The sequence below is a fragment of the Hipposideros armiger genome, unplaced genomic scaffold, assembly GCF_001890085.2.
Source record: "Hipposideros armiger isolate ML-2016 unplaced genomic scaffold, ASM189008v1 scaffold_23, whole genome shotgun sequence".
NCBI classification, from domain to species: Eukaryota; Metazoa; Chordata; class Mammalia; order Chiroptera; family Hipposideridae; genus Hipposideros; species Hipposideros armiger.
Window position 1 is genome coordinate 6,144,988 of NW_017731373.1, and position 24,866 is coordinate 6,169,853.

Genomic DNA, 24,866 nt, shown 5'->3' on the forward strand with positions numbered 1-24,866 from the left:
GCTATCAGAATTCTCCTTTTTAGGATCTCAATCCCCTTCAGCATTTTATCCCTCTGATCCTAGACCTTGGGGAACAATGAATTTGCCTCTTTTTCTGAAAAGTTTGAATCTCAAAGTATAAAACTCTCTTGACCATCCAGATCCTTCTAAGCTTGAGACAAGAGAGGTCCTGAGCCCACTGGTTTATAGAGCTGTCAGGGCAGAGAGGTTGTCAGTAAAGAGTATCAAAGAACAAGCTCAAACCTTAATTAGATTTCCCAAGAATCGTTGCATCTCTTTGTTTAAAATAAGAAAGAAACCATCTCACCAGTTTTCACATTGTCAGCTCCCTCTCTTTGTTAGGGAGAGCAAACATCCTTTTTCACATGCTTTATCTCGGGTTTTGTTTTGTTGCTTTGTAGGGATTAGAACTTTGGTAGTGTCCTAAAAATCCTGTGAAACTGGACTTCTGTCCCTTTTTCCCATTTCTCAAAGCCACTTCTATTTTGACCCATGTTGTTTCTTGACTTCAGGTTTCATGAGTTTATGACATTATAAATTCATATTTGATCTTATGTGTCCTAAATATACCTCTTTTGGATTTCAAAGAGTAGCCTGTAATTCTAGCACACTGGGATTTGGGTTGAATAAACCTATGTTTACCCCATCTGTTTCCTTGGTGGTTTCACAGATGGTGTTCATATCCCCTTTCAGTCTTCCTCCTTCAGGACAAAGAAAAACACAGACACACACACCTGTAGACACACTAAGTTTTTGTACAAGGGTACAAAGGTAACCTTTTGTTTCAATGTCCTTCTGAGCTATACCCTGCCTTCTGCTGAACTTTTTGGCTGTTAACTAAAAGAACAAGCTACTACTGTATCTTTAAAGACAGGCTTTTTTTTTTTTTAACTGCCTTATTCACCTTTGTATCCCATGTGTATAGCACCATTCCTGGCACATGGTACCTAGTGACACAAGGTGGGGGGTAGGAGGATGGGGAAATGACAGATAAACCTTTTGTTGACATTAAGGTCCTGGGTAGCAAAAGCCCCTAATCTTCTAAATCAGATTTGGAGATTGTACTTGTTTTATTTCCAGTGATAATGATATGAAAGTTAAGCTGACACTTCTCTAACAACTCATACAATCTCCAGGGACTTCCTGCTGTTGGTTGCCAGGATTTGGTATTTCACTCTCTGGAAAAGCTTTGGGGGGGGGGTGTAAATTGGAGAGGTCGTTAGGCATCCTTCTTGAAGACCTTCTTGAGACTGAGAAGTAAGATTGGGCCTAGACTGATCCATCTAAAGAACTACCCTGTACTTCGCACTCTTTGTGTCTCTTGTATAAAGGCCGGCACAGCATCTCCCCCAGCTCCATGCTTCTCTCTCCCTGGCCTTGTAAATAGCTTTGGTTATGGAACTTTGCAAAGGCTTTTTGAAGATCTAAGCGAACTTCATCTTCTGGTTCAACCTTACCCACAGGATTACTTTGTCAGCCCAAAAACTCCATTGACAATTTAAGGATCATTTACTGAGAGGGGTTTGTTTTTCATTTCAAAAACCAAGAGTTTTATTTGTTGAAATTTCACTTTGACTATCATTTATTCCAGTAAGTCTGTGTTTAGTGATCTGTTGGCTGCTAGTTTCAACCAGACGCATCATATGTGCCTAGTTAAGTTTTTTGCTTTTGTATTTTTGTTATGGAAAATTTCAAACACATGCAAGGGTAGAGAGAAGAGTATAATGAACCTCCATGTACTTATCATAAATTTCAACAGTCATCTCCCCATTCTCTTGAGAGGGTCTTTTTAAATGATAACAGCCAATGTTTTTGAGGTTTAGTATATGAAGGGTTTAGGATTATCTCCCATAACCCTTACAACATCCCTGAGGTAGGTACAGTTATTATCCCCATTTTGCAGATGAGGAGACAGATGTCACACTATACAAGGCCCCATTCAATACATGGCCTGCACTAGCAAAGAGGCCTACTGTTTTGGAAATCCCATAAAGCTGCACTCAGATCCCAGCTTTTTCCGTACTGTCCATGTGGTTGTAGGCGGGTTATTTAACCACTCTGGGGCTCAATATTCCTCATCTGTAAAGGATAATAATATTTCCCTCATGGGGTCATGACAAGGATTAGATGAAATAACATATGGAAAGGGATTAGCACAATGCTTGTCACTAGGCAATCCCAATAAATTATAACAGTAATTATTATTCTATTCCCCACCCTCTGCCTTAAAAACCATTATAGAACAAAACCTAGAGTTTGTATACAATCCAGGGGTTCACACATGGAAAAGGAGAAACTTGAAAGGCAGCACTAAGAGCCAATCCACCAACTGTTTCCCCCACCCCCTCTCCCCAATCCCCAAACCCAAACATCCCACCCCCCGCAAATATCCTTCATGCTGTCTGGAATTTTGTTTCACTGCATACTACTCTGCCCATTAGAGATTCCTTTGGGTTTCTCATATCTCATTGTGGACTTTTCTTAAAAATTATTTCCCACCCCGCATCTAAGGGAGCACAGCTGTAGGACAGGGGGAGGCGAAGGGCAGGGAATTTGGAGCTGGAAGATCCAGCAGGGCCCTGCCCCCCACAGCACTTGGCTGCGGGGCGGGGCGGGGGCTTAGAGGTCAGAGGACAGGAGGGCCCAATGGAGGGGAAGGGGTCAGAAAAGAAAGGAAAAGGACATTTTTTTTTTCCTCTGCTCCTAGCCCGCTGCTGTCCCAGCATTACCAGGGCTAGTTCAACTTCTCAGTCCAGCTAAATTATGGGTTAGATAAGCTTTTATGGGCCAGTGTGGGAATCAAAACACCATGGCTAACATTTCTTTTCTAGTGAAAATCGACTGATTTAAAATAAACTTTTTATAGTGGAATCAGTTTGCAAATTGAGATTCCCTATCTCTCAGTTGTCAGATGGGAAAAGTCACATCAGAGCCAACATAACAAGGAAGTCCCACAGTTTGGGGTTAAAGTAAAGTTTGGGGTTAGAAGGAACCAGGGACTTGTTCAGATTTCCCACCCTGCATACCACCACTTCCCATCTCCCAATCTAAAATAGGATGCATCATCTTTCAAATACAGGCAAAGTTCCAGCCTGAATATAGCCAGACTCCCCCTCACTAAAAGAGCTAGTTTCTACCTCCCCTGGGGCAGAAGACATCACTTTTTGGGCTTAAAATGTTTCTCCTCTAGCTTCTGTTAAACTAGATAAACAATGATTCTGTTGTGTCAACAAAGCACTTAATTAAACGGAGGACAATATCAATTAGAATTCACAGATAAGACTTATTTCCAGATGGTAGAAGCCCTGTAATTAAAGTGTCTTGGGTTTCATTATTCAAAAGCTCCTTGAGGAAAACAGTGACGTAGGGAAACTGAGGCACAGAAAGCTGAATGACTTGGCAAAAGTCACCAAATGAGTGCCTCACAAAAGCTAAGGCTGGAGATTGCAGTGTTTCTCTTTCTAGTCTGTTTGCTAGCTATTGGATGAATTTGCTAACCACTCAAGGGGATGTAAAAATCTCCTTCTATCGAGGTGAGGTGTAAAAAAAGTGGCTGGAGACCAAAATTCATGACAGGAGAGGAACAAGAAAGCTCTCTGGCTTGTAACCAAACTGTGTCTCCACCATGCCTCCTAGTGGAGCCCTCCTAAAACTGTCCTCTCAGCCCATTTCACCAGCACCAAATTGCCCTTAGAACATAAAAAGTGGGCCAGGATGTCAGGTGGCCGAGAGAAGCATGATGAACCCAGGAGGATGTGAACCACCGGTGGTGGGTAGAACCACGTTGTAGTTTGGGGTCCCTTCTGTTTCTCATAAAGAAGCTATGCAGGTAGGCCTGGTTGTTGAATTGAGATCCTGGTGTTCCCTCTGGCCTCCTGAAGACTAGAGGTCTCCTATTCCTTCAGGCCAGAGAAAGCTAGACAGAAATAAGGTCTCGGAGTGTGACCTGGGGGTAGCCAGGGTGGCCGGCCTTGCTTGAGCTAGGTCCCCTCCAAATTGATAAGAGTATGAGAAGCTCCTGGATTACTCAGATCCCTCCAGGCAGCCCAGTTGTAGGGAGCCCAGTAGAGTTCCATGCTCCGCTCAGCCTCATCTGTGCCCCCATTCCTTCCTACTGCCCACTTATAGTTCCACAGGCTGCCGTGGGCAAGAAATAACAGCCAGAGAAAGCCAAGCACAGGGCCCTTCAGCCCATAGCTCCTGGCAGGAGTGGCCCTTTCCAGGATTTTGTCCCCACCCCCCACCAGGGAACGTGGCTAGGGGGTGTTCAGAATCCCAGCCCATTTTCCCCCCAACATCCAGTAACTAAATCTCTCAGATCTATCCATCCCCACTGGGATTCAGAGCCCCACCCCACCCCCATCCCCCAGGGAGGTAGAAGGACAGATTCTCAGCCAAGTAGGGGTCCTAGTGGTCCAAAGGAGAGAGTGGCTCTTTTCCCTTTGTTTGTTCACAGGAGGGGACAAATGCCCTGTGTGCACAGAGGTTTGATGTGACAACTTGATAGACCACATAAGGGTTTCAGCAAAGGCCTCCCGACCCTGCGCTCCATGCATTAAGATAATGGTGGGGGGTGTGCCCCAGCGTATTTCAGATCTTGGCTACAAAGGCCCTCCTTCCTTCTGTGTTCCTCCTCCAGTTCAGCTTGCCCACAGGTTCCCAGAGACTCTTGGCAGCTTGCTCTCAGGCAGAATGAAGCTGTGAGCTGAGTGGGAGGCAGTCAGACAGCAAGTGTTGCAGCCTCCTTAATGAGGAACAACAGCTCTTCTGGGGGAACCCCAATTAGGAAGGAGTGAGAGAAGTAAAGAGGACAGACCCATATCTTTGGTGGCTCTGTAGGACCCATGAATGGAGATCTAGCTGGTCGAGTTTAGAATCTCCTTTTCTCTTTCAGGTAAGACATTCTAATAACCTTAGAGCCAACCCATGGTAGTGAGCCTTCAAAATACCAAGTTGAAACGAGGAGAAAAATATATTGGGGAAAAGTGTTTCTCCTTCAGTTTGTAGCTCAGATCTTATATATAATCCAAGAGTAAGAAAGGAAATGATATGTATTTAATGTAATAGACATCCTCTAAGTTCTGCTACATTACATATGTGTGTGTATGTGGATATTTGTATACAGCTAATAGCTCTCCTTTGTTCTGGCTTTCAACCGAATCACATTATGTTTACATCAAGATAGTAATCCTGGATTTTCCATGGCTCGGTCTGTCAGAATGTAAGATTAGCTCTTGAATTCATTAAGTCATCTTCTTTTAAATGTCAGATCATGTTTTAAATGCCAAGTACTTGCGCAACACCGTATGTGCAATTCAAATCAGCTTTACCAAATTAACTCATTAATCTTTATTGTTTCGTTTACTGAAGAGAAAGGCTTCCAGGTGTTTTTAGCAGAGCATAAAATTATTGAAGTATTTACAGTATAATACAGGTGAAGGAATGGGTTTTGATTTTTCTGCTAAACATTTCACCTTTTCATCAGTTTTCTGACCATTCCCACTAAAGCATGCACATCTCTGCTTTCTTCTACTTCCCCCATCTTCCTTCCCTTCTGTCTAAACGTGGATTTTCTTCTCCCTTCTCCACCTTCAGAGACCTTGACTCTTGTTCACTATTTGTTCTGCTGTCTTCACTCTCAAAATAGTCCAAGAGATGCAAGTGTCAATTATGATGGCTCTATCGCTCAGAAAACAGAAGTGTGCCTCACAGGGTCACGGATGGAGACCAAAAAGGTTGGGGCACAACAGGTCTAGAAATCAGGAATTCTATTTTCCTTTTCAAAAAATCCCTGCCTGGTTTTACCTCCAAATAATCAGACCCACTGACTACTAAAGGTAGAGATCCTTCCAGGACTGGCTCCTTCTTCTCACACCCAGCTCTCTGCTCAAATGTCACCTCCTCAGAGAGGTCTTCCCTGATCATCCAAAGGCAACACCCACCAGCTCCATATCAACCTTCATCCTGTCACCATTTCATTATCTTCATAGATTTGTCACTAAAATCATCCTACTTATTTATGTTTGTTTGTCTGACACATACAAAATCACGCAATAAATACCAGTTTAATGAATAAATGAAAAACCACCCCAATGCATGGCTTTCTTTCCTGGTTTCAACTTTCTGATTTTTTCTCCTCTTCGCATTACCTCTCAGAATCCTCTTTATATATTTAATCTTGTCTTTCCTCTCATCTCCCAAGCCCCATTTCACTATCATTTACTTGTTAGAACTCCAAAATATAATAAGCAAAAGTAGTACTTCACATTCCAGTGACTATAGAGCCTTCATGGAAAACATTCCATCAAGCTAAAATTGATGGCCCCTAAACATTAGGGAGAGGAGACATACAGTCGAGAATTGTTTTATCAAAAGATTTATAGGTCAAGTGATTTGTAAGGACTTTTCTCAAAGCCTCTCAACTCCCCACTCTACAATCTGAGCCCCACATAAGGAGTTAAAGTAATTGCAGCCATTGGAACTGGTCTTGGCTATGCCTTTTGTCCTCTGGCCTAACACGAAATTGTCTCTTGGAAGTAATGGAGAAATTTCCCTCAAATCAATATTGTCTGAATTCTATTATTCCACCCACTGATTCATGCATGATTTTGGAAGCTAGAAAGCTTGAAATGCTTTGTCTGATTCTAGCTTGGACCAAATGCTTTCATTTGATCTAGAAACAGGGAGGGGCTGTCTCACTCAGAGAAGCTAATCAGATATGTGGCTGAGATGACAAAAAAAAAAAATTGGATATATATTTGTCCAGAAAAGTCTTTATCTCCAGCCACATTTCAAAACAAAGGGAAAGGGTGTGGGTGTTCATTGGAATGATGGCTGCTTGTGGGGACCCACCTACAGTTAATTCATCATTAATACTTAAAAGTAATATAAATGTTATGAGAGGGAGAGTTTATGACAGCCCAGAGAGTTAGCCTCCTAGAGAATATGGAAATGATCAAATCCACACCCAGGGTGATCTCATGGCACACTAATATATGTGACCCCAGCAAAGCAGCCCTGAAAAATAACAAATAACTTTTTTTCTTGGGTATGAGGAGCCAGAGCTACGCAGAGCACAGGCCTCTGGAGGTCAGCACATACTTCCTGTAAAGGTGTCTTCATTGGCCCTCCACATTTTAACTGGGTTGGGCCACAGCATGTAGCTTGCCCCCAATGTGATTGTTACTCTTTTGTTCAGCAAATCTGTAACAGGTGTGTATTCACTCCCAGACCCTGTGCCAGGAACTGCTGTTACAGGGGAACAGTGCAGTCTGGTTCCTGACCTCACAGAGCTTACAGTCTAGTGGGGAGAACAGGTGGCTGCACAAGCATAAGCTCATTGTGGGCAATGGTGGGAAGTGCTCAGTGCTCTGGGATGCTGTGGGGGCCACAGATGAGCCACACTTGAAGGATGAGGCGGAATTAGAAGGATGAGGAGGAATTAGAAGAAAGGAGTGTGTTCCCAGGAGAAAGAAGGGCATGTGTGATGGCCTTGCTCCAGGAACTGAAATGCCAGTGTGGATGGTAGCCCTTTGCATTTGCTTTCCCCATAGTGAGGTGGACATTTCCCTCAGAGAGCCCCACAGAACCTTCCCTGGCTTTCTTCAGAGCTTTGCTTAAACATTGCTTTTCCCTGCCTACCTTGCTTAAAACTGCAGCCTCCACCGCCATTCCCAGATACCCCCTCACTCCCCTCTCTGCTGTATTTTTCTCTGTATCACAAATCACCTTGAGACATAACTTATGTTCCACTTGCTTATTATCTCCTCCCTCTCAGTGGAATGTATATGCAATTTTCATGAGGGTAGAGACTTCTGTCTGCCTCTCGCTCCGCCGTATTCGCTCGCCGGGCATAGAAAAGGCACTCTATAAATATTTGTCGAATGACTAAATGAGGCAGGAGAGATAGTCCAGGCCAGGCAAGAAGGGTCTTGTAAACCTTTTTAAGGGGGTGGCCTTCATCTGAAGGGTAAGGGCCTTTGAAGGTTTTGAGCAGAGTGATGTCCGGTTTGCATTTTGGGATGATCACCCAGGTTGCAGTATGGGGCATGGGCTGGAAAGTAACTTTAAATGGAACTCTGTAGTTCTCTGAAACATGACACCATTTGCATGTTGTGGTGACAGGAGAAGGCATGGCCCCAAAGATTGGAGAGCCCCTGGGGCCTCCCAGACTCCTCCATTAGCTCATTCTTCCTTCCCTCTCTGCTAGATTTGTTAAAATCACTCTTCCAGCCACAGCAAACACATTTTTATTTTCCAGCCAAGCAAGCAGATTTATTAAAAGGATCATACACTCTCTAGATAGTGAGAGTGGGCAGGCCTGGAGAAGAGCAGCTGCCCCTCAGCAAATACATTTTAAGTTGGGAAATAAACTGGAATTTTGCCACAACTTTATTTGCTGCAAAGCAGATTTGATAACTATGCATGGAAGCTAGACGTCTCAAAAGAATCTCACTGAAAAAGGAGGCTTGGAAAGACAGTGACTTCAGCTATGCCAGTTACCAACTGTATGGCTTTGGGCAAGTTCCTCAACCTCCCAGAGCCTCCTGTTCCTCACCTGTGAAATGGGAATGACAATACCTGCCTCACACACAGGGCTGTTGTAAGGATTAAATAAAAGGATTACCACCCTGGAACACAGTAAGTTTCCTTTTTCCACTTTCCCATTACACCAGCTCCAGGTATGAATTAATTATTCTGTATACATATGGGTCCCCTGTGTCGTCCATGGTAAAAATAGGTGTTGCTATGAGTGTTCCAACGATGAAAAATTACTTTCTATAAATATTTGGGGATTTGGACTAGCTCTTGTCGGACTGTATATCATTACTATGAAAGTTGGGCTTTCTGCTTCTCTTTACAGGGAGCCCAGCAGTCCTTGGAGGCAGCAGCTCAGAAGACAGGAGAGCCTCAAAGTTGTGTAAATAAAGGCCCGATATGTTCAAACAGAAGAGAATTTTACACACGCAAGCTGTACATCGACATGATGCCGTTCCTGAAGGTGATTTCACACTGAGAAGACGAGGGGTTTTATAGACACACACACAGGCATTCCAGTTAATACACTTCTGTATGGTACAAAAACAGCTTCAGAAGTCCCTCGGAGTCCCTGCTTTATCAGACGGGACAGAAAATAGGCAGTTTGTAGCAGACGAAGAAAGAACAAATTAGGACAGTAATCACAGCCAGCCATCAGGGACAAATCAGCTGGGTGTCTGGTTTGGATGGTGGGGGATAGGGAACAGAGAGGAGAAAGGATAACCTTGAACCACCTCATAAAACAAGCAAATATAATTCATTTTATCTTGACAGTTGCTAAAATAATTGTTGCTCTTTTATCACTGTAACTTGGTAGAGCTGTTCCTATTGTAGAGAAGACTGATTTTTGAGTTAACTATTTAGAAGTCAACTTCAAATCCTCTCCCACATGTTTGACCTTGCTTTCTGTTCTCTAAGAGTTCATTATTTTCCCAAGCTCAGCTTCATATCTAGTTAAGGGTACTGAGAGTTTCTGTTGTGGGGATGTCATTTGTCCATCTTTTCAGTACTCCTTCCCGCACCACCTAACACAGCTCCTGGCACATGGGAGGTGCTCACTAAATGCTCCATAAATTGACCCCCCCTTTTCATCCCACAGCCTTCTGGCTTAGGGCCCTCTTCCTACCCACCTTTTCCCCCCTTAGAGCTGAATGAACTGGAAGCAAAGGACCATGGAGTAAAAGAAACTAATCAGGAACAAAGCAAGTCTTGGCATGGAAAGATCTCAGATCCTTCATACTACCCCAGAGGACAAAATCCCAGACCTTTGATAAGAAGTGACTAGGAAAGACAGAACAGAGGAGAAGAAACCAAATACTTGTGAGGTAGATGGGCAGGGACTTCGGAGGTCATGAGGGTCGCCCTCCTAACCTCAGCTCATCCAGAGTTCTCATGTTACATCTTCTCTGGGCAACCCCAGTCTCAGCTCTGCAAGGTGGGGCTTTGATAAGGAGTCATGTATCTGCCCCAAATCTTTTCTCTCCATGGCTGGGCTCTGCTTTCCTCTGTTTACTCTTAGGTAGGCTCTTTTCCCATGGTGGCAAGATGACCACCAGCTTCTCTTTTCTACATCATTCTGGAACTGAATCTCATTGACCCAACTTAGGTCATATGCCCATGCCCAAATGAATCACCATGGCCAGGGGAATGGAATACGCTGGTTGGCCTAGCCTGGGGGACTAGAAGTGGGGAAGGGAGGAGTGTCTCAAAAAGGAAAACAGGACACAGAAAACCAGGGTAAATAGAATGATTCTGGGCAGCAAAACAAAAGACATTTCCTCCAGGCATTCAAAATAATTACCTTGATTCATTACTTATTATATTAACTTGGTAGGGCCACTATAACAAAGTACCATAGACAGTGGCTTAAACAACCAAAATATATTTTCTCACAATTCATGAGACCAGAAGTCCAAGATCAAGGTGTTGATGGGGTTGATTTTTTCTGAGACCTTTCTCATTGGCTTGCAGGCAGCCATCTTCTTCATGTGTCTTCACATGGTCTTCCCTTTGTATGTGTCCATGTCCTAATCTCTTCTTATAAGGATACCAGCCATGTTGGCTTAAGGACCATCCTTATGACCTCATTTTACCTTTTTAAAGACTCTATGTCCAAAGGCAGTCCACTTCTGAAGTACTGAGGTAGACTTCAACGTATGAATTTTGGAGGAACACAGTTCAGCCCAAAACACTTAATGTTAATGAAACTAGACTTTTTTTCTTAGCAACAGTTTAGTTCTTCCCTTAGAGCTTGAAGTATTGTGGTTAGTACTTCCTGGGATGAGATTTCATCATCATTGTCACTGTTCATTCATTCGACCCGTAGTGAGCATCTACTACCTACTATGTGCCTGCACTTTCTGGTCATTTCGGATACATCACCAGCAAACAAAACAGATTGAGATCCTTGTCCTGCTCCAGGCAATGTGTATAGTATATTAAAAGGTGATAATTGCTATGGAAATGAGATAACGGTATATAGAGCATCTAGAAACTGCAGAATTCAGAGTGGGGAGTTTTGCAATAATTTTTTGTGTGTTTAGTGTCCACAATGCTTTTGTGTTACACTTTTCATTCAGCAATTTTGGCACCAAATTATTATATACTATATTATATACCATACACCATACACATATACAGATACACCATACACATATAATACACCATATTGTAGAGGGAAAGGCATTATTATTCCTAAGGCCCACTTTCCAGACCACCCTTTTCAAGACTCACAGAAATTGTAACTCAGCCTACTCCTCAAGGGACTCACAGAGCACACACAAGGCTTTGTGACCCCCAGGCCAATTCCTTGCCCAAAAGACCAGAGCTTTTCTTGGGAATGTCCAGAGTTAACAGCTCTCCTTAGGCAGACCTTCTTGTTGACATGGTAGCTCCTGGATTCTTAGGGATTGCATTGTAGAAAGACACAAATCTTAGGATTGTATGGAAAAGAATAGAGAGTCCAAACAGAGAAAGACACACAGGTTGTCCTCAGCATTTGGAGCTATATAGAAATCAATTCATTCTACACATTTCATTCATGCATTTCCTGCCTATCCACAGGGCACTTCAATCACTTTTGCCTGGCACATGTAAGAAGCATTGCACATTTCAGGGGATAAGGGTAGGAGATAAAAATATCAAGGCAGAAAAGAGGCATGGAAAGAGATGCAAATAATCACAATTGGTAATATTTGTGAGCACTTACTCTGTGCCAGGCTCTATTGTAAGTTTTTATATTCAGGAACTCATTTAATTCACAAAACGAACCTAAGAAATAAGTAGCATTGTCCCATTTTACAGATGAGAAAACTAAGGCATTGAGCAGTTAAGTAACTCTCCAAATGTCATACAGTTGGTAAATGACAGAAACAAGACTCAAGACTCAAAGTAAGGTGGACCCAGCTCCAGGGCCCATGTTTTCAACCATCATCTATAAAGTTTCACTGCAGACCCCAACTGAGTCCTAGTCAGTCAAAAGTACTGACTACCGTGTTAGCTAAGCAGCCAGCACAGCTCCTTCTAGAAAATTCCATCCCTGAGCACTCATCCAGTCTGCTGCAGGAAGATTTTTCTGACCCTACAGGACTCTGACCTTTGCCCCCGCCCACCTGCATTCTGTCGAGCCAATGTAAAGCTTTCTCTCCCAACGATCATTCAGTTCCCTTCAAACAACATACAAATATACTCATATTGAGCATCCTCTGTGTGTCAGACACTGTGCTAGGCACCGAGAATGCAGAGATGAATCATCTCCATCCCTGGCCTCCCAAGGAGTCTGTAATCTAAGAGGGAGATAGGGCCGGCTGAGTGGCTCAGTTGGTTAAGAGCTCGCTCAAGAGTTTGAGCTCTGAGCAACAGCAGTTCGAGTCCAGCCCGAGCTGAGCAGCCGCTGAGNCTTGACCTCTCTGCCTCAGTGTCCTCAACTGAAGCTAAAAACAGTACTCCCCTCATAAGGTTGCATTAGGAATACATTAAGTAATTCATGTATAGTGGTCCTTTAATGAATATTAATCCCAAGTTGAATATCACAATGACCACCAATCTGAAATGACACTATGACGCTCCTTGTGGCATCTGGGCCCCCCTGGGGTGAGAGAGACCATAAGAGCTCACTGGAGATAAATGGGCAAAGTCATAGATTTGGGATTTCACCCTAAACTTGATAGTTTTCTGTTTACATCTTTTACTAGTTCTTTCAGTTGCCATTCTGAACAACAACAAAAAATAATAATAAGTTTTAGACTCATTTTAAAAGGTGTCACTACTTCTGGATATCAGAAAATAAAATGTTATGGTAGCCCAATCCCTGGGTTTGGTCAAGCTTTGAAGCAGGGTTTCTGCTGACATTAAGTCTCCCCCGCTGCCTCCATTTGCAAAACTGAGTGACAATAGCCAGGGAAACAAGCTCCCGCCCTCAGATCTTCCATCTCGTAAATCACATATGCAGAATGTGAACACTGACGAGGCTCCAAGGTCTTGGCCAAGTGCAATGGAGCTTTTAGGCAGCGCAGAACATGACCAAATCTAAGCAATAACCAAGTCAGTCAAAACAGATTTCCTGTCTCATGACAGAGGGACAGGCTCCAGCTGAGTTCCATAAAGGTTATTCACACAGCCTTTAATGCAGTGAAGTGTCACTGCAGAAAATTAAAGCAGGCATTTGCCTGTCCTGAATGATAAATGCTAATGTTTAAAAGGGATTTCAAATCTTTTAAAAAATAATGGGGGTGGGAGGGTTGGAGGGCACTCTTTAGGCAGCATCACAGTGATCAAGAGTGCTGATTAGTAAGTCTGATTCTCTGGGTTCAAATGCAGGCTCTACCACTTAGTAACTGTGTGGCCTGGAGTAAGTTACTGAGCCTTCCTGGGCATCTTTTTTCATCATCTGTAAAATGGGGATACTTATAGCACTTAGCTCATGAGGTGGTTGTGACATAAAGGAGTTACTACATAGAAGGTGCTTGTAAGAGTGCCTGGTGCAGAGTAAGTGCTCATTAAAGGTTAGCAATTAGTCTATTTCTTGAAAACTAATTTTAGTAGCCATAAATTGCACTTTGTCAGGAAGGACTTGTTCTAAATTGATAACATGATGATTTATTTCTTTACTTTCCAAATCAGTCTTAATGGGGGTGGGGGTGGGGGCTTGTTCTTGGGAGACTGATTGAGTCCTCTGTGTAAGTCCTTCTTTTGCCTAAGTCTGGGTGTGGGCAGCAGACCCAATCTGAATGAAGCAGCCTTACCAACCTCTGCATTCTGTGAAACTTTATGTACTAGTTTATCTCATTTTATCCTCACCACAACCTTATGAGGTACAGTGCATTATCCCTATTTGACAGATAAAGAAAATGAGGCTCAGAGAGGTTAGGTAAACTGCCCAAGGTAACACAGCCTGGAGGAGCTGATATATGAACCCAGCTTTCTATGACTCCAAATCCTTGGCTCTTTAATAGTTGTAAAGAGGTACAACTGTGTTTCTGATGTGTTTTTTATTAGGAAATAGGTATAAAGTCAAGGAAACATCACAAAATTAAGGCAGCATTTTTTTTTAAGCCAGCATGAGTCTGGGAGTTTATTTAGAATCTCTAGAAATTCGTTTATATTATAGATAAAAGAACCCAAGGTCTAGAAGTCAAGACAATTTTGCAAAATTGCAGCTAATTATCAAAACCAAGGTAACCCAAGTCTCTACTCAGTGTTTGTGGGTGTTTTGTTTAGTTTAGTTCAGGGGTCGGCAAACTGTGGCTTGCGAGCCACATGCAGCTCTTTGGGTACATACATGTGGCTCTGAAGTAAAATTGAAAGTGAAAATAGTTTCATTTATAAAATTTTTAAAGGATATTATTCACATAATGGTGATTTCATTTGTTTTATGGCTCTCAAATAATTTTTAAATTGTTGTGAGGGGCAGGATAGGCTCTTCTGTCTCAAAAGTTTGCTGACCCCTGGTTTAGTTCAATTTACTTTAGTTTTCAAGGCCTTTCCTCAAGGGCAATTTCTGGCTCCAAGAGTAAAACAGTTCCTGAAGAAACAAGTATAAAGACTGCCCTACCTATGCAAAGAAGAGATGAGTAGCAAGTGTTGCAAAAGTTTCTCTTAAAGACAAAACAGGGAGACCAGAAGTATGTGCCCAGGAGCGGAGGTGACACCACTGCTCCAGAATCTATAGCCTGGAAGGTGGTACCACTGCAAAAAGCTGCCTCATGGTGTCAGTGGGGGCTCCTTGCCCCCCGAATTGCTCCTTGTGAGGCCTGTACAGTCATTGTGCACGGCCAGGCTCTGCTATCTGGAGCCCCAGGACTGAGTTCAGAATAGTCTGCTAGTTCTTAGCAGCCTAGATGACCTACACACTCAATTACTGCTTATTTTTCCTTCTGGAAAGTATTTCTAAGTTCTCCTCCATAGTGGGAAGCTGTGTATCCTTAAGAATGTTTCTGGCTCACTCTACTCAGCCCAGGATGGAAACCCCAGGGAAGTTCCCAGAATTCCAGAACAAAGCCATTGCCCCTTGATCCTGAAATTTCTCTTCACCTTCCAGTAAGTAAGTAAAGCTCATTTCTAACTTTAGACCCAAATTCATCAAAACCAAAAAGCAGTTTGAAACTAGAGACAAGGACAACATAAGAAAGGAAATGTATAGACCAATCTCACTTATGATCAAAGATGTAAAACTCTTAATAAAATATTAGCCAATCAAATCCTTAAGCTTACATTTAAGACANTTGAGCTCTGAGCAACAGCAGTTCGAGTCCAGCCCGAGCTGAGCAGCCGCTGAGCTGCCAACAGGTAGCAGGATGGCTCAGCTAAAAAAAAAAAAGGGAGATAAACAGAGACTATCAGCACAAAGTTGTGGCAGAGGCAGGCCAGGTTGCTATGGGGGAGACTCATTCATCTCTCAGTTATTACATGTGGACTGCTCCTCAGGTTTAAGAGCCTCCTTATAGCCCTGAATGTCATAACACTAAAGGCAACACTATTGGCCCATTTTATAAGATAACCTGTATCAGGCTTAGATGTAAACATGATTGATCCAGAGTACAGCTGGGTTCACATAAAAATTGAACCATGTTTTTTAAAAAAATCTATTTTTGAAAAGGAAATGGTAATTGATGAATAAATTGGACTGGGGATTTTTTTCTCCAAGGATTTTAATTAATTATCAGGGTTAGGTAGTAGGGCAGAAAATAGCAATAATACCAATTAATGCTAGATACAGAATTGAATATGCTTGTGCTGAACATTGACATCTAAGGGTGGGTATGCTATGCCCAGCAGATGTGAGGAATGGGGAAAAACTCCCCCTTGCAGTCATCACACAGGCAGTTGGTGCTATCAAACTCGCGGTAGAGGAACCTGCCTGAAATGGGGTACAAGCCTTTGAGCAGCACACACCCACCCCCACCCCTCCAGCGTGAGTCCAGCCCCAGGTTTTACTTCTGCAGGCAGGTGTGGGTACATCCCACCAGGCAGAGGGTGACGGCCACTGCCACTGAAACCTGTGGTCATGTAGGGGAGGGACAGCATGGATTTTATTTTATTTATTTATTTATTTATTTATTTATTTATTTATTTATTTATTTTTATTATTTTTTTAGCTGAGCCATCCTGCCACCTGTTGGCAGCTCAGCGGCAGCTCAGCTCAGGCCAGGAATTGAACCACTGTTGCTCAGAGCTCAATCTCTTGAGCAAGCTCTTAACCTACTGAGCCACTCGGCCAGCCCGACAGCATGGATTTTAGTGAGTGGAAATAACAATGTTTAGCTTAAGGACGTTGTCCAAAGATGGAGCAGGTCCCTCAAAAACAAGTTTTGGTGCCCAGAGTCCTTTAATCCTCCATCAGGCGCAATTGATCTCACAGATTCATTGCACACAAAGGTGCTGCTATGAAATACGTTTTTACTGTACTAAGTCACAAACATGACTGGCGATAGGTTATGGTAGAGGGGGAAGATATGGAAGCGATGAGTCATGATACCTAAGTTAACTGTTAGATATTTGAAAATTTGTGTGCAATGAATCTGTGAGATCAGTTGCACCCGATGGAGGGTTAAACGTGCTTTCTTGGCCACTGGCAGGAGAACTATAGAGGTATCACAAGCTGGTTTCAAGATGCAATGATTCCATAACACTTGAATAATAATATTGCCATGAAAAATATTTAGGGCACTGGGCCTGTAACATTTCCAAAAGAAAGAGTCCCAGAATTAATAGTGGACTGCTATCGATATTAAAGTATCAGACCAGGAATTGGGAAGCCCTGGATCTTCTCTGACTCTGAGTGACCTTGCAACACTTCTGGGACTCTACTTCCTCTTTAGGAAAATGGAGGTAATAATACTGGGACCTCCATGCCTATCTGTCAACAGTGGGGCAAGAATTATATGAAATAATACTTGTTAAAGAATGTGCACATCTGTAAAGGATTCAATTCATAAAGGAGAAAGGAACAAATATTGATCGATCCCTGCTAAGGGCCAGGCCCCTCACATATTGAACCTTATTTCATTTTCCCCCCATCCCCACCCTGTCTTCTCGGTAAGTGTGCAGATTGCCACTGTGCAGATGAGGAAACTGAGGATTGGTGAGATGAGATCACGACCCGTGACATGGCTTGCAGCAGAGGGACCTAGGATTCAAAGCCACAAAACCCACAATACCTGATAATACCTGATATTGATGAGGTCTATCTGTCTGTTCCTATGAAGAATTTAATTGTACATTTTTGTTCTAATTTCAGAACCTGGGGGAGGAATGGAGATTTAATATATTTTAATCTTAATAATAGAAAATACCTTATGATTTTCATAAATTATTAAAGAAAAAGTATGAGATCTTTTTAATATACATGAAAAGTTATACTAACTTGAAGGTGAAACTCTCAAATGAGGAGATCGGGCGCGTTCAGGGTGGTATGGTCGTAGGCTGAAACTCTCAAATGAGATACTGATTGTCGTCCATCTTGAAGAAGGTATTGAAATTAGTCATGTAGATGCCTGTGTTACATGGTATGTTACACAGAATCTCAGAATGTATTCTCCTCATTCAGCCCTTTAAGCACTCTGTATAATGTTTATTAACACTCCCATTTCACAGATGGAGAGGCTGAGGTTCAACGATAGGTCATGGAGCTGGCTTGCAGCCAACTGGAGCCCCACATCTGACCCCTGCACCCCATGCCCCTCCCTCCTCCCCATAGTTCCTTACAAAAGGCTGCTGTGGGCCTAGATGTACCATTCTCAGAATGGGTGCTGAACATGAGGGCAGAGGGCAGGACAGATAGAAGGGTCTCCCAGGACAGATGAAAACTTAAGGTCACCTAGCCCAGCCCCTGTAAGTTGAAGAACTAAGACACAGAGGTTAAGTAACTTGCATGATCTGTAAGGCAGGAAGTGTAGGAGTCAGAGCTTCGGAGCAGGCAGTCGGATTCCAGGACCTGCACCCCAACTGTCTCTCTGGTTTCAGAGCTGCAGTTGTGTTTACACAGTGTTTGTTTCTATCCCCACCTACCCACACCCTTTCCCAGCCCCACAACACCACGCTGCTGCCAGTGCTTTCTAAATACAGCTTAGTCATATCCCTGGTTTGCTTGAGATTCCTTACCACGTCCCCACTGGCCTTCCGGTTAAAACTCAGCATCAAAGATGTATTTCTTTTATAAATAGAAAAATATAACAAATGCAATTCTTTTTTTAAATTCCAAACTGCAACATGCAAGATCTGGCCCCTGTCTAATTCACACTGTCCACACACTGCAGCCACCCCAAGCCACCCCCTAACCAGCACATGCTGCTTCCTCTGCCAGGAACTGCCCTACTTTCCCTTCTCTGCAAGACTTAGCACCATGTCCACTGGTAAACAAACCTTCCCTGGCCTAATTTAGCTTCACCTCCCGGGAGGTCCTGCAGAAACCTGTCATAACCTGTCACACCATTTATCACGCTGCATTGCAGCAGTTGAGATTTCTCGTAGTTTCTCGGCAAGTCTGTGAGCTTCTTACAGATAGATCTTTCAGCCCCCAGTGCCTAGCACAGTACTTGTCACACAACAGACACTCAGTACATGTTCATGAGCTGGCCGAGCAGGTGAAGAGCAAATGACTTGGCCAGGATAACAGAGCTGGGATTTGAATTTTCAGTCCTTTAGTTGTTTTTGCTCACTTGCCAAGTATTATTATCTGTGTTTCAATCATTCTGTTTAGTCTTTGCATTTGTAGCTCATATTAAAAGTGACATAGCACTTTATTCAGTTTTGTTTTCTTTTCTTTTTTAAGATTTTATTGGGGAATTGGGGAAGGGGAATGGTGTTGGGGAATTGGGGGAGGAGAACAGCCAAGTTGTCCTTCAATCTTAGTTGTGGAGGGCGCAGCTAGCTCAGCTCCAAGTCTAGTCGCCCGTTGGCAGCTCATGGCCACTCGTTGGCAGCTCATGGCCACTCAGCTCAAGGTGCCGTGTTCAATTTTAGTTGCGGGTGGGCGTAGCCCACCATCCCATATGGGAGTCAAACCAGTAACCTTGTTGTTAAGAGCACGTGCTCTCACCAGCTGAGCCATCCTGCCACCTGTTGGCAGTTCAGCAGCAGCTCAGCTCAGGTGCAGCTCACTAGCCCATGTGGGAATCAAACTGGCGACCCTGTTGCTCAGAGCTCGTGCACTTAACCAACTGAGCCACTCGGCCAGCCCCTAGTTTTTGTTTTTTAATTCAATTTTGAATCCAAAATATACTCAGAAGTTTAAAATGTTTTTGTATAAAAGGGTATGTCTTCTAGTTGCTCAGTTCCCTTCTCCTTGGACACCTCTGTTGCTAGTTTCTGTATACCATTCCTGAGTTGTAGTCTGCATATAAAACACAGATGGATAGATACTTTATACACATTTTCACATATTACACACATTGTTCACAGTCTTACTTTTTTTTACTTAATACATCTTGGAGTTTTTTTTCTGTTAATTCATAAAGAGATGCTTTTAACGGTTGCATTGTATGAATTACTGTAATTTATTTGATGAGTCCATAATCAATGGGAGATTTAAGCTGTTTCCAATCTTTTGCAATGAATGACCATAGGTGTAAGTCATTTCACATGTGTGTTCATGTATGTAAAAATGATTGCTTTTTTTTGACACTTTTAAAAGAAACAGACAAAATTTTCAATTAAGACTGTTTATTTTTCTAACAGGATTCACCAGAAGATTCTTTCCAAATCCCTGACTCTCTCGTCCTCCATCTCCTGTCTGTGACATAAGAATATTTCTTGCCCCCAAAGGCTCATAGCTGCATGTTGTTAAGCTTGAAGGTTTATCCTTTTTGGCTTCAAAATTCTTCCAAAGGAGGCATCTTATTTCTCCCTTTTAATCCAATTTCCTATTAGATTAAAAGGATTTATAAGCAAGATTTTTTTTTTTTTTTTTAGCTGAGCCATCCTGCTACCTGTTGGCTGCTCAGCTCGGGCTGGACTCGAACCACTGTTGCTCAGAGCTCAAACTCTTGAGCGAGCTCTTAACCAACTGAGCCACTCGGCCGGCCCAGCAAGAACTTTTTTAAATGTATCTCTTTTCTAGTCTTCTAACTTAGCAGTTTACTATGACTGAGGCAGGTTTATCCTGCAACAATTTTTTTTAAAACCTTTCCATGTATTCAGGGATGCATTTTTTTACTGCATCAGGCCAAATCTACTTTGCCTCCAAAATGAGAAATGCAAAAGAAATAAAATTGCTTAACTGCTCTAGCTTTTTTTATGTCAGAATATCTCATCAGCTACAAACACTAAGCTAACAAGTGAGAACCATACAGGGTAAAAAGCCACTGAGTGAGAAGAGAATGTCAAACAAATTAGCAGGCAATTAATTGTCTCTTCCCAAAGCAGCTTAAGTATTTGATAATAAAGTGGAAAACTGATTGTAGCTAAAGGGACTTCCAGGAGAGACTCCCAGGGCCCTCCACATCCGATTCCTTCTCTATAGCTGAAATGAGGCTGTGGGCTAAGCAGAGATCCACGTGACAAAGGCCAAGAGCTGGCCTCATCACACACACAGGGCTTTACTCGGGTCACTGACTCTAACTGCCTCTGATTCTACCTGGCTACTTTTCCGACGCTTTAGAGAATATTCGTGATTCTCAATCCTGGCTGCATATTGAAATCACCTAGGAAGCCTTAAAAATGCCTGACCTGGGGTGGCTGGATGGCTCAGTTGGTTAGAGCACGTGCTCTTAACAACAAGGTTGCCAGTTCAACTCCCGCTCAGGATGGTGGGCTGTACCCCCTGTAACTAGGTTGAGAACGGTGACTGGACTTGGAGCTGAGCTGCGCCCTCCACAACTAAGACTGAAGGCCAACAACTTGACTTGGAGCTGATGGGTCCTGGGAAAAACAATGTTCCCCAGTAAACTTTAAAAAAAAAAAGAAAAAGAAATGCCCGAGTTCCAGAAAGTCTGATTTTAATGTTTGGGGTTAGGTCCTGGGAAACATACTTTTTAAAGTTCTGTGAATAATTCTAATGTGCAGTCGGAGCTGAGAACCATTGTTATGGAGATTTCTGGACAGTGGAATTGCAAGCAGTTTGTGTGATTTAGAGAAATAAGGAAGAGGGAATTAAATGTGCTAAGAACCCCAATCCATGATAATCCTGGAAACCCCACAAAAGGCCAGTCTGACCCTTTTGCTCCCCTACTTTAAACATTCAGTGCCTTCCATTTGTTCTCAAGGTAAAGACCAAAGACCTTACCTACCTTCCAAGCCTTGGAGGTCTGACTCCGCCCACCCTTCCCACTTTTGCCCTCACCATACTGGTTACCCTTCAAGTCCTGGAGGAGCCTACTCCCTTCTGCCAGTTGGCATTTGCCAGTGACATTCTTCTCCCCACCCCCCAGTTAATGCCTGTGTATGATAGGTATGGAGCCCTACACAGATGAATGGGACAAGCCTCCCACAAGGGAAGGACAGCTAAGATGCTAACAGTGCTCAGCACCACGGCTAAGCTCGTCTGGCTCTTTAGGGCTGTTTGCTGGTAGCAGACTTCTTGGACACTTAAATAAATTGACAAAGAAAAAGAAACCACTAAGAAAACTGGATTTCCTTTTATCAAAGGTCAGGGACTACAGGAGTGTTAGCATTTATTTTGTCTTATGTATCTTTTGTTATGTGTTAACCTGATAGGACAGTGGAGATGAACTAGACTATGAGGAAACACCAGGAGGATCCCTCAGAGAAAATCATCAAGACACCCAAGGTAGACACAGCTGGGTTGGGTTTTGTAATGTTATCATCATAATTGTTGGATGAAGTTTGCCCTGTTCAAAGATGTTAATGGGGAATGACCTTTCCATTTCCTCTCAGGTATGAGTTGGAAGTTAAAATATAGACCAAAGTGCTGAGTTCAGTCCTAATGTGTTGTTAATGCATCACAAATCAACTGATAATACCATGCTTTTATGTCCTTGGTTATTGAAAGATTTCTCTCCAGCCAGTGGCTGCAGATTGATGGAAAAGAGTGGGTGGGTACTTTGGGGGCATTACAAAAATGCCCCACAGGCCCCTCCACCTCTCTGTTCCTCCTGCTTTTACAGAGGCTTGGATATGCAGGTGAGGGAGCTGAGGTTTCCTGCCTACAGGGATAATATTCCAACAGAGGGGGGACCAGTGTCTTTAGAGACCCAGCCCCTGTCAACCACAATTCTAGGTGGCCAGAGCTGCGTGAGTGTGGCTTCCTCCAAAAATGATGTTCCGTTTCAGCGGTTCTCAACCTTTCACACGGGTCGCCTAAGACCATTGGAAAACACATATTTTCGATGGTCTTAGGAACCGAGACACCGCTCCTCTATCCGTCTCCAGGCCCACATGCAGATATGCCCGGCGACCCCTGTGAAAGGGTCGTTCAACCCCCAAAGGGGTCGCGACCCACAGGTTGAGAACCGCTGCTCCATTTGATAATGATGATGATTCCAGGAAATACTGGACCCAGAACTGGGCTCTTTGGCATAGCTCATATTCCCAGGCCCTGAACTAGATTCTAAGCTCTTCCCTGGTGGTACCTGGGTATTCTGTGTGATACTGCAGTTGGCTAGGCCTAGGAAGCAGAGCTGTTCTTTGTGCTCCTTGCTTCTTGCAGGAGTGGAAACAGATGTGTGAGAGACTTGGGCTCTCAGGGAATAGTTGGAGGGCCAGACAGAACTAGCTGTGCTTGTAGTTTGCTTACAAAGGTGTCCAGCAGAGGGGGCAAGTGAGGGCTGAAATCCAACCTGTGCTCTTCTCCTTAAGCCGTGTACCTGGCACTGGGTGTGTCCTCCCAGGAGGGGCTTCTTTTCCCAGTTGACCCTTCTACTGGGGCGCCTTTCTCCAATTCACGTAAGATGCTCTGTTGAGGCTAGCAGCAGCGATCTGAGCAGCTGAGCAGAGAGCATGAGCTCTGGAGTTGGACTACCTTCACCTTGACCTCTCTGCCTCAGTGTCCTCAACTGAAGCTAAAAACAGTACTCCCCTCATAAGGTTGCATTAGGAATACATTAAGTAATTCATGTATAGTGGTCCTTTAATGAATATTAATCCCGAGTTGAATATCACAATGACCACCAATCTGAAATGACACTATGACGCTCCTTGTGGCATCTGGGCCCCCCTGGGGTGAGAGAGACCATAAGAGCTCACTGGAGATAAATGGGCAAAGTCATAGATTTGGGATTTCACCCTAAACTTGATAGTTTTCTGTTTACATCTTTTACTAGTTCTTTCAGTTGCCATTCTGAACAACAACAAAAAATAATAATAAGTTTTAGACTCATTTTAAAAGGTGTCACTACTTCTGGATATCAGAAAATAAAATGTTATGGTAGCCCAATCCCTGGGTTTGGTCAAGCTTTGAAGCAGGGTTTCTGCTGACATTAAGTCTCCCCCGCTGCCTCCATTTGCAAAACTGAGTGACAATAGCCAGGGAAACAAGCTCCCGCCCTCAGATCTTCCATCTCGTAAATCACATATGCAGAATGTGAACACTGACGAGGCTCCAAGGTCTTGGCCAAGTGCAATGGAGCTTTTAGGCAGCGCAGAACATGACCAAATCTAAGCAATAACCAAGTCAGTCAAAACAGATTTCCTGTCTCATGACAGAGGGACAGGCTCCAGCTGAGTTCCATAAAGGTTATTCACACAGCCTTTAATGCAGTGAAGTGTCACTGCAGAAAATTAAAGCAGGCATTTGCCTGTCCTGAATGATAAATGCTAATGTTTAAAAGGGATTTCAAATCTTTTAAAAAATAATGGGGGTGGGAGGGTTGGAGGGCACTCTTTAGGCAGCATCACAGTGATCAAGAGTGCTGATTAGTAAGTCTGATTCTCTGGGTTCAAATGCAGGCTCTACCACTTAGTAACTGTGTGGCCTGGAGTAAGTTACTGAGCCTTCCTGGGCATCTTTTTTCATCATCTGTAAAATGGGGATACTTATAGCACTTAGCTCATGAGGTGGTTGTGACATAAAGGAGTTACTACATAGAAGGTGCTTGTAAGAGTGCCTGGTGCAGAGTAAGTGCTCATTAAAGGTTAGCAATTAGTCTATTTCTTGAAAACTAATTTTAGTAGCCATAAATTGCACTTTGTCAGGAAGGACTTGTTCTAAATTGATAACATGATGATTTATTTCTTTACTTTCCAAATCAGTCTTAATGGGGGTGGGGGTGGGGGCTTGTTCTTGGGAGACTGATTGAGTCCTCTGTGTAAGTCCTTCTTTTGCCTAAGTCTGGGTGTGGGCAGCAGACCCAATCTGAATGAAGCAGCCTTACCAACCTCTGCATTCTGTGAAACTTTATGTACTAGTTTATCTCATTTTATCCTCACCACAACCTTATGAGGTACAGTGCATTATCCCTATTTGACAGATAAAGAAAATGAGGCTCAGAGAGGTTAGGTAAACTGCCCAAGGTAACACAGCCTGGAGGAGCTGATATATGAACCCAGCTTTCTATGACTCCAAATCCTTGGCTCTTTAATAGTTGTAAAGAGATACAACTGTGTTTCTGATGTGTTTTTTATTAGGAAATAGGTATAAAGTCAAGGAAACATCACAAAATTAAGGCAGCATTTTTTTTTAAGCCAGCATGAGTCTGGGAGTTTATTTAGAATCTCTAGAAATTCGTTTATATTATAGATAAAAGAACCCAAGGTCTAGAAGTCAAGACAATTTTGCAAAATTGCAGCTAATTATCAAAACCAAGGTAACCCAAGTCTCTACTCAGTGTTTGTGGGTGTTTTGTTTAGTTTAGTTCAGGGGTCGGCAAACTGTGGCTTGCGAGCCACATGCAGCTCTTTGGGTACATACATGTGGCTCTGAAGTAAAATTGAAA

At 43.1% G+C, this 24,866-nt stretch overlaps 1 protein-coding gene across 5 annotated transcripts in view; it reads left to right on the top strand.

The window, feature by feature from the left end:
- The window catches only part of KIAA2012 (KIAA2012 ortholog), a 111,889-nt gene that overhangs the window by 57,230 nt on the left and 29,793 nt on the right, over positions 1 to 24,866 (top strand). For all 5 annotated transcript variants that reach the window (XM_019635747.1, XM_019635743.1, XM_019635746.1 and 2 more), the window contains 2 exons: positions 8,864 to 9,001; positions 21,691 to 21,763. In XM_019635747.1, coding sequence (XP_019491292.1) covers positions 8,864 to 9,001; positions 21,691 to 21,763 — 211 coding nt within the window. The remainder of the gene's footprint in view (positions 1 to 8,863; positions 9,002 to 21,690; positions 21,764 to 24,866) is intronic.